The sequence below is a fragment of the Arachis stenosperma genome, chromosome 8 (assembly GCF_014773155.1).
Source record: "Arachis stenosperma cultivar V10309 chromosome 8, arast.V10309.gnm1.PFL2, whole genome shotgun sequence".
Classification (NCBI taxonomy): domain Eukaryota; kingdom Viridiplantae; phylum Streptophyta; class Magnoliopsida; order Fabales; family Fabaceae; genus Arachis; species Arachis stenosperma.
Window position 1 is genome coordinate 40,393,768 of NC_080384.1, and position 16,741 is coordinate 40,410,508.

At 33.0% G+C, this 16,741-nt stretch overlaps 1 protein-coding gene across 2 annotated transcripts; it reads left to right on the top strand.

Moving 5' to 3' along the window:
- The first annotated feature begins 6,414 nt into the window (after positions 1 to 6,414).
- On the top strand, positions 6,415 to 12,961 carry LOC130943681 (protein PAT1 homolog). 2 transcript variants are annotated; one of them, XM_057871670.1, is made up of 6 exons: positions 6,415 to 6,475; positions 6,581 to 6,747; positions 7,788 to 7,936; positions 8,810 to 8,866; positions 9,479 to 9,539; positions 10,150 to 12,961. In XM_057871670.1, exons 2-6 carry the CDS (start codon positions 6,657 to 6,659, stop codon positions 12,267 to 12,269), a joined length of 2,478 nt encoding a protein of 825 aa, XP_057727653.1. In that variant the 5' UTR covers positions 6,415 to 6,475; positions 6,581 to 6,656; the 3' UTR covers positions 12,270 to 12,961. The 2 variants fall into 2 exon arrangements, with proteins under 2 accessions (XP_057727653.1, XP_057727652.1); XM_057871669.1 differs by lacking the exon at positions 6,415 to 6,475 and having other exon boundaries at positions 6,482 to 6,747.
- Positions 12,962 to 16,741: the final 3,780 nt, after the last annotated feature.

Here is a 16,741-nt window from a genome sequence, read left to right on the forward strand (position 1 = left end):
ATAAATCTGCCAGATTGTCACTTGAGCGGATCTGTTGGACATCAATTGTCCCCTGATTTTGAAGATCATGAGTGAAGAAGAATTTAGGAGAAATATGCTTTGTTATATTACCTTTGATGTATCCGCCTTTAAGTTGAGAAATGAATGTTGTATTATCTTCAAATATGACAATTGGAGCTATCTTATGATCAATCAGTCCACATGATGACAGAATATATTGGATCAAACTCCTGAGCCAAAAACACTCGCGACTAGCTTCATGTATCGCTAGTATTTCAGCATGATTAGAGGGGGTTGCTGCTATCGTCTGTTTCATGAACCTCCATGATATAGTTGTACCACCATATGTGAATAGGTATTCTGTTTGAGATATCCCTTTATGTAGATCAGACAAGTATCCCGCATCTGCATAGCCAACTAATTGTGACTTGGATCCATAGGGATAAAATAATCTCATATCAACTGTTCCATGAAGATATCAAAAGATTTGTTTGATTTCATTCCAATGTCTTCTGATTGGAGAGAAACTATATCTTGCTAGTAAATTCACAGAAAATGATATATCGGATTTTGTATTATTAACAAGATACATTAGCGCTCAAATGGCACTGAGATATGGTACTTCAAGACTAAGGATATCTTCATTTTCTTCTTTAGGACGGAATTGATCTTTTTTCACATCCAAAGATCTTACGATCATTTGGGTACTCAAGGGATGTGACTTATCAATATAAAATCTTTTAAAGATCTTTCTTGTGTATGTTTTGATGAATAAAGATCCCCTTTTTTATATGCTCGATCTGTAGGCCGAGACAAAATTTAGTCATTCCAAGATCTTTCATCTCAAACTCTTCTTTTAGAGTTTTTATAATTGTTAGAATCTCTTTAGGAGTCTCAATGATATTTAAATCATCAATGTACACAACAATTATAATGAATCCAGATGCAGATTTCTTTATGAAAACACATGGATAGATATAATTATTCTTTAATCTATTTTTGACCAGATAATCAGTAAGACGATTATACCATATTCGTCCAGATTGCTTTAGACCATATAAAGATCTTTGCAATTTGACTAAGTATAACTCTTGCGAATATTCATTTGATGGTTTAGATATCTTTAGTCCTTCAGGGACTTTCATATTGATATCCCGATCTAATGAGCCGTATAAATAGGCTGTGACCACATCCATTAAATGCATAAGCAATTTATGATATGCAGACAAATTGACCAAATAACGCAATGTTATTGCATCCACTACAGGGGAATACGTTTCTTCATAATCTATACAGAGTCTCTGTGAAAAACCTTATGCTACAAGTCGAGTTTTGTAGCGTACAACTTCATTTTTCTCATTTCATTTTCTCACAAATGCCCGTCGATATCCAACAGGTTTTACATCTTCTGGTATACGGACTACAGGTCCAAAGACATCACGTTTTGTAAGTGAGTCTAACTCAGCCTTCATTGCTTCTTTCCATTTTGGCCAATCATTCCTTTGTCGACATTCTTCGACTGGTCTTGGCTCAAGATCCTTACTTTCATGCATGATATTTAATGCCACATTATATGCAAATATTTCATTGACAATTGTCTTATTTCGGTCCCATTTCTCTCCTGCAAAGACATAATTTATCGAGATCTCGTCATTTTCACAATTTTTAGGTACCTGAACGTCTTCTGGCGTTAAAACTATATCAAAATTTTGAACAACTGCAGGTATCTTTACTATGTCTTTTTCAACAGGAATATTATTTACCTCTTTTCTCTTTCGATGATTTTTGTTTTTGGAACCGACAAGCCTGCCACGCTTCTGGCGTGTATTTGCTTCGGTGGCAATTTGTCCAACTAGGACATCAATTCGAATTGGGGCATTTTTCACTGGTATATAAGACTTGATTATCCTCTTTGTATCAGAAAATGCATCAGGCAATTCATTTGATATTCTTTGCAACTGTATAATCTTTTGAACTTCTAGTTCACATTGCCCTGATCGAAGATCTAAATGCATCAAGGATGATGCATTCCAATTAAGTTCCTTTTCAGGAAGCTTATTCTCTCCTCCTAATGTTGAAAATTTTGATTCATCAAAATGACAATATGCAAATCGGGATTTAAATACATCTCCAGTTTGTATCTCAAGATACTTTACTATAAAAAGAGAATCATATCCAACATATATCCCCAATTTTCTTTGGGTCCCATTTTGGTGCAATGGAAACATATATCGCACACCCAAATATTCTTAAATGGGAAATATTTGGCTGTTGGCCAAAAGCTAATTGCATAGGAGAGAACTTATGGTAACTCGTTGGCCTCAAATGAATAAGTGCTGCGGCATGTAAAATAGCATGCCCCAAAACAAGGTTGGGAGATTTGTTCTCATAACTAAGGGTCTAGCAATTAATTGGAGACGTTTAATAAATGATTTTGCTAACTTATTTTGTGTGTGAACATAAGCTACTAGATGTTCAACACTTATTCCATTAGCCATACAATAAGCATCAAAAGGTTGGGAAGTAAATTCACCAGCATTATCAAGACGAATTGTTTTGATTGAATTTTCTGGAAATTGTACTTTTAATCGAATAATTTGAGCCAATAATCTCGCAAACGCCAGGTTGCGAGAAGACAATAAGCACACATGTTACCATTTCGAAAATAAGTCTATTAAAACCATAAAATATCTAAAAGATCCACATGGTGGAGGAATATGTCCACATATATTGCCTTGAATCCTTTCTAGGAATTCAGGTGACTCAAATCCAATATTTACTGGTGATGGCCTTAAAATTAACTTTCCTTGAGAAACATGTAGCATAACAAAATTCACTAGATTTAAGAATCTTCTAGTTCTTTAGTGAATGTCCATGGAAGTTTTGAATAATTCTCCGCATCATGGTTGTTCCCGGATGACCCAATCAGTTGTGCCAAGTTATGAATTCATTTAGGCCAGTAAACTTCTGGTTTATAGTGGCATGTGATTCAATTGCACTAATCTTGGTATAATATAGCTCAAATGATAGTGAGGATAACTTTTCTAGTATAATATTTTTATTTAAATAATGAGTTGTGATACATAAGTACTCATGATTTTTCTCATTCATAGTTTCAATATGATATCCATTTCGGCGAATATCTTTGAAACTCAACAAGTTTCTCAGAGACTTGGTAAATAATAGTGCATTATTTATTATGAATTTTGTTCCTCCATGAAACAAAATTATAGCTCTTCCGGAGCCTTCTATCACATTGCTTGAGCCAATAATAATATTAACATATTCTTCTTTTGGCACAAGATGTGTAAAATATATATCACTTTTGAGAATTGTGTGTGAACTTGCACTATCCGCAAGGCATACATCTTTATTATATATCCTTGCCATTTTCTTCAAAGATAAATAATAATAAAATGAGTAGTAATACATGTACAGTCAAATTGAATTCTTGATTGAAATTATTTTTCTAAGAAACAGTACACATAATGTCATATACTAAAATTTTATTTTAAAACTTGAGACATTTAAGATTTCAAAATTCATAAACATTAATATTTCATTATTTATTTACATCATATTTGAAACTTAAATACATAGAAAATAAAACTTAACAATAAGTTTCTTACATTATTTATTTACATGAATACTTTACAATCTCACATATTAAACTATTCCATCATTGATCAAATGACCAATATTTCTTTCACCATCCTCAAAGAAATCAGATACATTATAATGAGTGGTGGAATTTTCAGCATCATTTGAAACAAAATTTGTTTCCTTTCCTTTGTCATTCTTTTTTAAAGATGCTTAGTAAAAATCGACTAGGTGCATTGGGGTACGACAGGTACGCAACCAATGACCATTTCCACCACAACGGAAACACTTATCCTCTATTGATTTATTTTACCCAATATTTCTTTCTTTATCCCACTTTTGGTGAGTACTCTCTTTTGAACATAATTCCTTTTCCTTCCATAGTTTTTCTTGTTACTAAAGCCTTGCCATTTACCTCTTCTGGGGTAATGACTTGCCGCATTTACTTTAGAAAATAGGGCAGCACCAGCTGGGCGCGCTTCGTGATTTTTTAAAAGCAACTCATTGTTGCGTTCAGCAACAAAAAGGCAAGAAATTAACTCAAAATATTTTTTAAATCATTTTTCTCGATACTGCTACTGTAGGAGCACATTCGAGGCATGGAAGGTTGAGAAAGTTTTCTCCAACATATCATTATCAGTTATCTTTTTCCCACATAATTTCATTCGTGAGGTTATTCGAAACATTGCAGAATTATATTCATTTATAGACTTAAAATCCTGTAGACGCAAGTGTGTCCATTCATATCGGGTTTAAGGAAGTATCACCGTCTTTGATGATTATACCTTTCTTCAACGTCTTTTCACTTATCTGCAGGATCTTTTAATGTGAGATATTCATTTTTCAATCATTCGTCAAGATAACGACAAAAGAAACTCATGGCCCTGGCTTTATCATTCCGAGATACATTATTTTCAACCTTAATGGTATCTCTAAGATCCATTGAATCAAGATGGATTTCAACATCTAGTATCCATGATAAATAGTTGTTTCCAGATATATCAAGAGCATTAAATTTAAGATGAGAGAGTTTCGACATAATGAAAATTTATTACGTGAGTCTTCTAAAAATTTGATTAGAGTCTCGTGCTGATAACGTGTTGTAAAATAAATAAAAGATATACTAAATATAAAATAAAGATGTATAAATAAAAGACTCTGGTATTAATATAATTAGCTCAATAACAATAATTCATATATATATTTACTAATATTATATGTTGTAATGTATATGCATATAAAGAGAGAGAAGTATTCAGTAAAATTGGAACGTAAAGAGAGAGAATTGATTTATTTATTGTTGTGTTATCATCGTAGACTTAAGACCATCTCCAGTAGGGAACTCATTTTAATCCCTATTTATGGCCCACCTCTCATAAAAAGTAACTCCACGTCAGCTTTTGCATCATTACCAGTAAATAGGAACTCAAAAAATCTCTCTCTCCTCCATTAGAAGGAACTAACTTTAGTTCCTATTGTGGTCCCACATAATTAATTAATTAAAGTAATTAAAATTAATATAATTATTATTTTTTATAATAATATTATTTAAATTTATAAATTTAAAATAATTTAATATTATAAAATATTAAAATAAATAACTTAAATTTGGTTAGTATTTTAAATTTTATAAATAAAAATAAATAATCCAACTAAAAATTATTTTATAATATGTAAAAATTAAATTTATTTTTTATGTAAAATAAATTTAATTAATTATAATTTAATATAACAATATAAATAATATTTGATATTGATTTAACATAATTATTTATATTAATTATAATTTAATATAACTAATTATTAAATAATTAATATAAATAATTAATTAAATAGATATATAAATATTTAATATAATAAATTATTATAATTATTAATAAATTAATTATAATTTAATTATTTAATATATATTTAATATATTTTTTATTTTTTTTATTAACTTACCACATGGCATGATTTTATTGGTTGTTGCAAGTCCCTGTTTAGAGGGACTCTCAACCTTGATCCACGTGAAGAGTCCTCCTTCCTTTTTCACTCCAATGGTACTTGAGTCCCTATATGTCAGAAAAGGAACTCTATTTCTTAGCATTGGAGTTGCTCTAAGTCTCTATTGATACACATACGAAACTTTGATTTTCCACACTCCATTATTTGAAAATTAAAGATTATTTTATTGAAAAATTGAGCCACCCAAGAATTAATGGACATCCAACTCATTTCTCATTCTTATCACAATAAAATTATATTTGAAAGTTCACATTGCTAAAAAAAATAATTCGAAAAAATATCACGACAAATAAATTTTTGAAAAAGTTAAAAATGTGATAAAAAATTACATATTAAAAATATATTTAAAAAAAAATTTAGAAATAATATTTTAATATAATTTTTTAGCAAGCATCATTAAAAAATAAAATTTGTTCTCCTCAAAATTTTATAATTTATGTCAAGTCATTTTCTTAATTTTTTTTATTGTAAGTCACTAAACTTTTGAAAAATAAAAAAAATTACAATCAAATTTTATTCTAAATTTTTTAAATATTTTTAAATATTTATTCAAATATTAATACAAAAATTTAGATTAAATAAATAAATTATTTATTAAATATATTTTTTTATCACTTATAAAATATATAATATTTATTAATTTTTTGTTACATTTTCAGATTATTTTAAAATTATTTTTTTAATAATATCTTTTAAAAAATTGTGTGTCAGGATTTAAAATCTTTTAGATAATAAATTGATAGATAACTCTTAAAAATACAACAAATAGGAGTGGAAGTAAACAAATAACCCACTCCAAAATAAAAAAGAAAAACAAAAACAAAAGCCAAACAAAATTCTACGATAAATTTCGATCAATATCTTCTGCGTAGGGTTCCTCTCTCTCTCTCTCTCTCTCTCTCTCTCTCTTCCGTTTCTCTCTGATCCAAATCGAAGCCATTTTTTGTTCTCATGTACTCGATTCTCAGCGCAGGTCTTCGCCCTTCTTCGTCTTCTCCCAATTCCACTCGTTGAAGTTTCTATCTTTTTGACAATTTACCCTGCTTTTCATGGTGGATATGGATGTCTTTGGAGCTGGGGGTAATCTTGGAGGAGCTCCTACCACAGAGGATCTTAGGCAATTAGGGGGTGCTTCCTCAGGTTCGCTTCACCTTCTTGGATTCAAATTTCCCCTTTTATTGGTGTTTATTTTGTTCAGCTTTTGTTCCTGTAGATCTGGTCCGTTTTAGCCACTAATTTGATTTGAAGTATGGGAAATTTGATGCATGATTTACTACGGTGTTAATGAAATTGGTCTGTTTTGTGCCCTAAAGGTGTTTATTTTCTGAGTTATATATTCAGTTCACAGAAGCTCAATTATCAGCCATTTAGTTTGGGGTGTCATGGTCTGCAAGGTATAGCTGAACCTGGAGATTGTGGTAGAGTTGATAGTTCTGTTGATTAATGGCCCTTTGTAGTTAGAATTTACGGGTTGATAGTTCTGCTGATTAATGGTCCTTTGTGGTTAGAAGTTACAAGTTAGTAACGAAAATGTATAGAAGACAGTAACAATTCAGAGTGAAGAGATAAGGTTTGGAGAGCCTTAGCACATATATTCATTCTGTCTTCCCATAGGCTCTTTTTTTTTCTCTATAGTTCTGGGCTTGCCCTCTGACCATATTTTGCTTAGTAGTTTTTGAAGTCACTGAAGTGTAAGTAAAATATTTTTGTATGTGTCGGGATTGAGGATTAGCGTTTGAGCATTCGTTAATGCGAAGTAGAAGGACAACCTAGTTTGGTTTGTGCGCACATACAAACACAACCATAATCTGGTCAGTCTTGCAAATTTCCTTAAGCATTGGAAGCTTGTTAGAACTGAATAGCAACTGGAAAACAATTTTGATTTTGTTACACAATTTTTTCTTTTTTATTAAAAATTATTCACTTTGTTTTCTTTATTAATTTTATGCTATAAGATGAGTTGCCCTTAAGGTCTATATTATGTATATAATATCTGCTCAACAGCTCAAGTAGTGCAATGTTAAGCTACTGTCTATATAGGCTGTGAATTTTGGATTTCTTCTGGATCAAAGTATCTACTAACATCTCTTTACTTTTACTTTTGGATTTTTTATATATTGTTTTCCTGGGTTTGAAGAATTTGGAAGAAGTTTTTTGACTCATACTTTTGTGTCGTGCAGAAAATGCAGTATTTGATGCATCACAATATGACTTTTTTGGAAAAGATTTTGTTGAGGAAGTGGAGTTGGGGGGTTTAGAAGATGAAGATGGTGAATTGCCTCCTGTTGGATTTGATGAAGAGGAGGAGATTTTTTTCAATAGAGAAGAGGTTAGGTGTCTGCATATTTATTTCTACATGATGCCATTCATCTTAAAATAACTGTGATCTAGTTTGCATAATTTGTTCCTTAAATAATGTTTTTGGATTTTGTGAGTAGACACTAAACAGTATGTGCAATTTTCCTTTTGCATAACTGGTTGTAATGTTTTTTCTTTTTTCTTTTTCTTTTTCTTTTTCTTTTAACATTGTAAGTGTTATACTTATCTTTTTGCAATTCCTGCTTCTTGTACTTGTTCATAAGCTAATGATGTATCTATTATTGATTTGCTCCTTTTAAATGGTTGTTAGACTTGATATATCAATCCAATTGTTTTGCTATACTTAATGGAGCTAAACTGATACAGTGAATTCTCCTGGACAAAGGGATGGAATTACAACTTACAAAAGTACATAAGTCTTTGATAAAGCATGGTTTCATTTGTTTTGCATACTTCTAAATTTTTTGGTCATTGTTTCATTGGTGGTTCTGGAAACCAAGGAAGGAATTTAAATGGAGATCTCCCTCCTTCTTAGCATAAGTGATTTGTTTTGTCCTATCTCACTTTCCTTGCACGATTTTATCTCCTTTTTGGTCAGTTCTTGTTGCTCAATGTTGGTAGAAGAAATGTATATACCCCCCCCTCCCCGGGCCGTCCCCATCCCCATCCCCCCAGGGCTTTTGGGCGGGCGGGCGGGCGCAATCATGGTCAAAATCTTTCTGGACAATTTTTCTTTGATTACATAAATATTAGGAAATAACAAGTTCATTAATGGCTGTTCTTTTTCTGACTGAATAGTTACTTAAGCACACCTGAATGGTTGAAAAAGATATTGCTTGGAGGTTTATTCTTTCTGTAATTAACACTCATTTTTGCATTGCAGGGTGACGATTTAAGATCTACTTCAGAGGTTGATGATCTCACAACAACATTTTCAAAGGTTAGATTATTCAGCATTTGTGCTTCATGTTTATTCTTGATGCAGGACATTTTTTAGATTAGTTGGCCAAAACATTGGCACTTAACATTTATATCAACCTATTTGGATTGGCCAATTTAGTAACATAAAGGGAGGAAGAAAAGGAAATCCCAATGCATTGCTATGTTATGATGTATGAATCATCTCTCCTCTCCACAAGGAACAATAGTGACTGGTAATTGTGGAATATGAACTAAGGAGGATGATGTTTTGCATTAGTTTCGGTAAGAAAGTTTTTGAGAGAGCAAGTTCTATGGGAACAAGGGTATGTAACGTTTAAACAATAGCATGAGTATTATTATTCTACAATTTCACTCCTCAACTGTCACGTTTGATGAATGTAATATCAGAGGAATATGTGGAATGCAGCCAAGGTTTTGTTTCCGTGTTAAATAATGGGTTTCTTTAGAAGAAAGAGTTACACAGGGAAGGTGTTTGAGAACGATGTTAATTGTCTGTTTCTTCACTACAATGCTAATTAGTAGTTGCCTGTTAATAGTGTATATGTTGTTGGCTTATTTTAAATAGCTTTATGTTGATTGACACTGACCTTAGGTTCTTGTCTTATTTCAGTTGAACAAGGATGTTAGTGGGTCAAGTGCTGGACTCATTGGTGAACATGGATCAAGAGAAAGTGAGTTGACGAATTATATAATTTGAAACAAATAGGGGAATGACCAACTATCTAATATTTACGAGGAATGACCAGTTATGGATTTATTATACATATTAAGAGTGACGTGCTCCTTCCTAACCTGTAATTTGTTAAAAGTTCTTGCATCCCTTCCTTCCATACTGACCACCACCACCACAAAACCTCCTTATATTTATAATATATTGCACAAATAGCCCTAAATGCTATGTGGCCTGCGCCTGACCCATCTGTTAACTGAGCAATGTATTCTTCAATGTCTCTTGTCAAATGTCTTTCTATTATTTAACATGATATAATTAGAAAAGGAGGGCATATTTATTTGGTGCTGATGAAGTTAAGGTTCATTTCATTGGCTATAACCATTCAAGTCAAAGTTCTTCTATAATAAAATTAAAATTAATCTTATCATGAACACTGCCTTACAAGCACCCCATTAGGTTATGCCATGATTTAATCAGAACAGGTTTGTGTTAATGAAATGTGATTCATGTTGTTGGCTAGATGTATTTGAAAGACCATATTGTCAACTGTATTACTCTTCTTTCCTTAGTTGATCCATTTATGTTAATTTGGGTTTCTTTGTGTCTAGATTCATCTGCTGCTGAACGGGCACATAGGGATGATATTTATAATTGGTATGATCAGCATGATTATGACAGTGAAGGTGGTCAGGATCTCAAAAGATGGTCATCACAACCACATAATTCATTGGCTCTGTTACAAGAGTCTAAGGGCTTGTTGTATAGAACATCCTCATATCCTGATCAGCAGCAACATCAACATTTTTCTAGTGAACCAATTATGGTGCCAAAATCTTCTTTTTCTTCTTATCCTCACTTTGGTGGCATGCAACAACAAGATTCCCCAAATCAGAGCATGGGCCATCTGAATATCCCATTTCATGCTGGTGGGTCACAGATGCCAATGTCTTCACCTAATCAATCTCATTTGCCTAACTCCCAGATCCCATTGGCTGGCCTTTCCCATGGGTCTCATTTTGGTGGGAATTTGCATCAGTTTCCTAGTGGATCTCCTGTTAATAATCGAATGCCGAATCAATGGCTCAACCAAGGTGAATTATATTCTGGAGATCCTCCCAACATTCTGAACAATTTATTGCAGCAGCAATTACCTCTTCATAATGGATCAATACCTCCTCACTTAGTGACTCAGATGCAGCAGCAGCAACAGCAACAGCAGCAGAGGATGCGTCCCCCTCAGCCTTCAACAGGATATTTACCTGGTTTGCAGTCCCATTTATTTAACCCTAGTATTTCCTCAGGTTTACCCTTTGATCAGATGGCTGGGCTAATGGAACTAAGGGATCAAATACCAAAATCAGCTCAAAGAGGTAGACAGAACTTTCGGTTCCCCCCTCAGGGTTTTGATATAAGTAACATGAAGAGTAATATCGGATGGCCTCGATTTAGGTCTAAGCATATGTCAACTGAGGAAATTGAGAATATTCTGAGAGTGCAGCTTGCAGCAACTCATAGTAATGATCCATATGTAGATGATTATTACAACCAAGCCTGTCTTGCGAAAAGATCAGCAGGTGCTAAGCTGAGGCATCACTTTTGTCCAAATCAAATAAGGGAACTCCCTCTGCGAGCCTCTACTAATACTGAACAACATGCATTTCTTCAGGTTGATGCTCTAGGAAGGGTTCCTTTCTCATCAATCCGGAGGCCCCGTCCTCTTCTAGAAGTTGATCCTCCAAATTCCTCTCCAGCTGGTGGCAATGAGCAAAATATATCAGAGAAGCCCCTTGAAAAGGAGCCAATGCTTGCAGCAAGGGTCACAATTGAGGATGGTCTTTGTCTTCTTCTTGATGTAGATGATATTGATCGTTTCCTACAGTTTAATCAGCTTCAGGATGGTGGAATTCAGTTAAAACGGAAGCGGCAGAGTCTTCTGGAAGGACTTGCAGCATCACTTCAGTTAGTTGATCCACTGGGAAAGACTGGACATACAGTTGGGCTTGCTGCAAAAGATGACCTTGTGTTTCTCAGGATAGTTTCTCTACCCAAGGGTCGGAAGCTTCTTGCTAAGTATCTTCAGCTGCTTTTTCCAGGTGGTGAGCTAATGCGAATTGTGTGCATGGCAATCTTTCGTCATTTGAGATTCTTATTTGGTGGTCTTCCCTCAGATCCAGTTGCTGCAGAAACTGTAAGTAACCTTGCAAGGGTTGTTTCAAAGTGCATCCGTGAAATGGATCTTGGTGCACTAAGTGCTTGTCTAGCAGCAGTTGTTTGTTCTTCTGAGCAGCCTCCTCTACGTCCACTTGGAAGCCCTGCTGGAGATGGGGCTTCCCTTGTTTTGGTGTCTGTGCTTGAGAAGGCAACTGAACTTCTGACTGATCCTCATGCTGCTAGCCATTATAATATTGCAAATCGTTCCCTTTGGCAGGCTTCATTTGATGAATTCTTTGGCCTTCTGACCAAGTATTGTGTGACCAAATATGACAGTGTCATGCAATCATTGCTTGTTCAAGGTATACCAAATATGGGTGGTATTGGCTCAGATGCTGCCAGAGCTATTAGTAGGGAAATGCCAGTTGAGCTCTTACGGGCCAGTCTACCCCACACTGATGATCGCCAGAAAAAGCTATTGCTTGATTTTGCTCAGCGCTCTATGCCCGTAGTTGGATTCAACAGTAATGGTGGCGGTAATGACGGCCATGTGAACTCGGAGTCAGTGCTGAGTTGATTATAATCCAGATTCCTGAAGGAGATTGTCTTCAAAGTAAAAAATGGCACCAAATCACATGGGGACAACCTTATGCTTCTAATTATTTCAGAGCAATTTCTGCTGTGGAAGTATCAGGTTCATCTGCCTTGGAAGTCTTGGCCTCTTATGTTTTACTTGTTATATTGCTGATTTGCCATGTAGAATTTTGTGACAAATTTGCAATCAGGCCTATTGTGTATTATGATAAACTTGGCTTGATATGTTCCTCTTGTCTTGTCTTTTTCTTCTGACGGGGGAGCTTCCTGTTACGGGGTTGGTGGTCTTCTAGAGAGCATGTAGTGGGGTAGTATGTGCAGGATTAGGTGTAAGTTGGGATTCCCATGGTCTTTTAATATTATCATACAAAGGCATGGGGATGGTTGTGTCCATACCCCATATCTACCTTTATAGGTAACATCCAAATTGAAGTGGCAACTGAGGGTGCACCAATCTAACCACTGAACTAGGTGGTGGCATGACAAGCTTTTCTGAACCGTAGATGATGGGGTTGGTGCGCCTAGGAGGAATAAATTATGGTAAACCTTGTTCCATGGTATTCTGGTTTTCAACTTATATTTTCCTTCCCTTGGACCGGTCAATTGGTGTAGTTTTTGTATCATCACTTGCTTCCCATTAGATTGGACTAATATATTGGTCTATTTTCTTGTCTCCATGTTTGTCTTGGATTACATGTTTAATTTCTATGATTTTTTGGCCATGACCAAATACATCAAATTTTGAATATAATGCAAATGCAGTTTTGAAGATGTTGTGGTCTCTGGAATCTTAACCAACAGTTAGCTCCAGGGATTTAACTGCCATGATGCCACCATGGGGTTCCTTGTCTAAAATCAACTATTTTCATGCAAACATTATTTTTGGGTGGGTGAACGAGTGTTACTCTTTAATTGCCAATATATGGATATGTTTATAGTCACTGTTAAGTTTGTATCCACCTACACTTCTCATATATCATCATCAATGGAGGTAAAGAGAAGAGTACACAATAAAGCTTTATCCTACTATGTAATAGAAGAGCATATTGTTTATCACACTTACGTAAATAGAACATATTGTACAAAAATAATAGACGGGCATAAAATGGACGACATGATTATGATTTCTTTTTTTTGATAGATTATGAAGATTATTATCTCTTTCCATACGAGAAAATTATGTTCTCAATGAGCAGCATTCAGTTTAGGACAAAATGCATATGGACATGACTCTCTAATTATGACGAACATAGAATATTGCAAGAATATATAACATCTAATAACCGATCATAACAACTTAGAATGGTCGATGGGGTCAACGATTAACATACCATTCATCATGGGATAACGGTTAATGAATGGTATGTGCATAATATATAGATTAGGCGATGGCTTTAAATCTTGAGCAAATTAAGTTACTGTAGGTGGTTGTGCTTAACAAATACAAAAATACATTGTCTGACCTATGATCCATCATCACTCATGTTCGCATTTAAAAAAAAATGACTTAGTAACAGTTCAATTCACGTGTTATTATAAAAAGCGTAAATAACCATTTCTAACTATGATTCAAGTATTAACAAATTTAGCCATAGAAAAAAACAAAACTAATGTATTCATAAAAGATAGATTTTAGTCCATAAAACTAACTAAAATCTAAAAAATTATTCAACATTTTTAAATTATCTTGACGCCGGGACGTCGTTAGTGTCACCAATCTTGATGAGGTTAACAACCCCACTATGGTGAAAGTAGCTATAAATTCATTTTGGTTGGCTAAGCCAAAGATGCATCTCTTATTCTCAGAGTCTAGAGAAAAATAAACAAACAGCTTATTTTATATTAAAAAAAAAAACTTAAACTCTATTTCATAAATAAAAGGTAGATGAGTTATTTATACTAGTAAAAGAAGGAAAAATCTTCATAACACAAAGTTCACTATCCTAAATAATATGGGACTTGTATTCCCTTATTAGAATTAACTAACATAATTAACCTACTAACTCTACTTGTTCCTGCGTCATATTTTTTTTTTTACCAAATTTAATTTCAGGTAAAGTACTTAGATAAACCAAATGCAGCCTTATATCACCCAAATCAAAATTTGATACATGTATATCTCAAAGAAATTCTTTACGTAAATCGAATTAGAGTAATTTGAATTACAAATTCTAGTAACAATTTGAATTAGGTTGTATAGATTTACTAGAGAAGGTTTTGATTTCAACCAAATCGAATTAGGCAATTTAAATTTACACTTCCGCATGTAAATCGAACCAAGCTGAGTAGATTTAATAAACCACGCGATTTTGAAACTGTTCATAGTAATTTGAATGAGACTAGTTCGAATTAGCCAATAGTTTTGTGCCCATTCGAATTAGGTGGTTTCGATTTACTCAATACTAAATCTAACCAGTCTAATTTGATTTATATAGGATGGAAGACTTTATATAAAGGTGGAAACTCAAGTGTAGTCGACTTCACGTGAAGTTAATACCTAAGAGCCGTTAGATGATTTGACTGATTTGATTAAATTTTTATTTAACGACTCTTAGATATCAACTTCACGTGAAGTCGACTTCACCTGAGTTTTTACCTTATATAAATCTAGCTGTTTGGATTTACATGCCATTAATTTATTAGAGTGATTTGCCCTAATAATAATAATAATAATAATACATATTCAAGATTACAAAAGATTATTTTCTATAATATTTTTGAAGGAAAAATAATAAATATTTATAGAATAATTGAATACGTGCTCACAGTAAAATAATATTGAATATTATATTATTATGATTTTATTTTAATTATTTAAATATTAAATTTTATAATTTAACATTTTTAATTTACTTAAATTATCATTATTAGGCCATGAACAAAAATGAATATTTAAATGTAAAATTGAAATTAATATCCAAAAACCAATAGTAAAAAATACAACCAGTTAAAAAGAATTATTATCCATCTCATACAAAATTTTATACTTATCCGATAGAATTATTATTATTATTATTATTATTATTATTATAGAAACAGTTAGATGGTGATATTTACTTCTAGGTAAATAGATTCATTTAGATTTTACTATCTCAAATCTATATAGATAATTGAGTACATGTTCAAATAATTCAAATTTTAAATATTTAATATATAAATAATTCAGTATACGTTAAAAAAAAAGTTGAGTACTAATGCATTCATTCTAAATCCATTTATAAAATACATACTTGGTATTTATAAGTGATAAGTAATATAATATATTTTAAAATTAACAAATTAATTAATTCTATTATAACATAGTGAAACAATGTTAATCTAATCGTTGTTTTAGTACAAAGGTCTCATAAAAACATTAAGCAGATCTTTATCCCACTAAATCGAATTATCCTGCCTTCATTTATATGTGTTGCTGAAACAATAATAAATATGCTTATCCTAATTTGATTTATGCGTTTTGATCTCCAACAAGATAAATCAAATTAAGCTATTTCAATTTACTTAAAAATATATCATTACGCATAAATCTGACTAGTCTTATTCAATCTACATGTGCATGTATAAATTGATATTATCTGTTTTGATTTATGTGTAGCTAAAACTCACCTAATAAATCTATTTAGTCTAATTCGATTTATTACTAAAATTTATAAATCTAATTATCCTAATTCAATTTATATAAAAAATACTTTTGGCACGTATCATTTTTTACTTTAAATGATATTGATAATATTTGCATGCATTTAGTTTATTTAAGTATTTTATCTTTTAATTTCACAGCTTCTTTTCCTCTTCCTCTTTTTCTTCTACCACCACATTTACTTTTTGAAAAACACAAAGCTTTTGAAAAAAATGTTTCGTAGAGAGAATTCTGCCACAATTGCCCCACCTACCCCTCTGCCCACAATCCGAACTCACTATTCTCTTTTCCAAATCCTTCAATGAAGGTAGAATTCAAATAAAATCCTACATGCACACCAATAAGCTACAAAGCTCACAAAACTGCGGAACCAATAGCCACCACTACAACCCTTGATCATGAAGCAATGAAGCTCCAACCTTTGCAACAAAAAGGTAGAATTCAAATAAAATCCTACATGCACACCAATAAGCTACCAATAAGCTACAAAGCTCACAAAACTGCGGAACCAATAGCCACCACCACAACCCTTGATCATGAAGAAATGAAGCTCCAACCTCTGCAACAAAAGGTTCTCTTTTCGGAAAACTTTCAGAGTTTCACACACCCAAAAAAAGATCTGGAACACCAGAACCACAACAAGAACACGTTTTGGGATTGTTAAGAGGTGGAAAGAGGGAAATTGGAGTCTTTGGAGTCGATGAGGGAGTTGCCGGAATAAAGATGGAGGCGATGAAAGTGAGAGGGGGTGGTAGGTAAGTTGATGAAAGCTGTGTGTGGTGGTAAAAGAGGAAGAGGAGTTGTTAAATTAAATT

Bases quoted from the DNA above. Each gene is read 5' to 3' on its own strand.
- LOC130943681 (XM_057871670.1), top strand. From the start codon at position 6,657: ATGGTGGATATGGATGTCTTTGGAGCTGGGGGTAATCTTGGAGGAGCT. The intron at 6,748-7,787 runs GTTCGCTTCACC...TGTGTCGTGCAG, and splicing joins ATTAGGGGGTGCTTCCTCAG to AAAATGCAGTATTTGATGCA. The intron at 8,867-9,478 runs GTTAGATTATTC...GTCTTATTTCAG, and splicing joins TCACAACAACATTTTCAAAG to TTGAACAAGGATGTTAGTGG.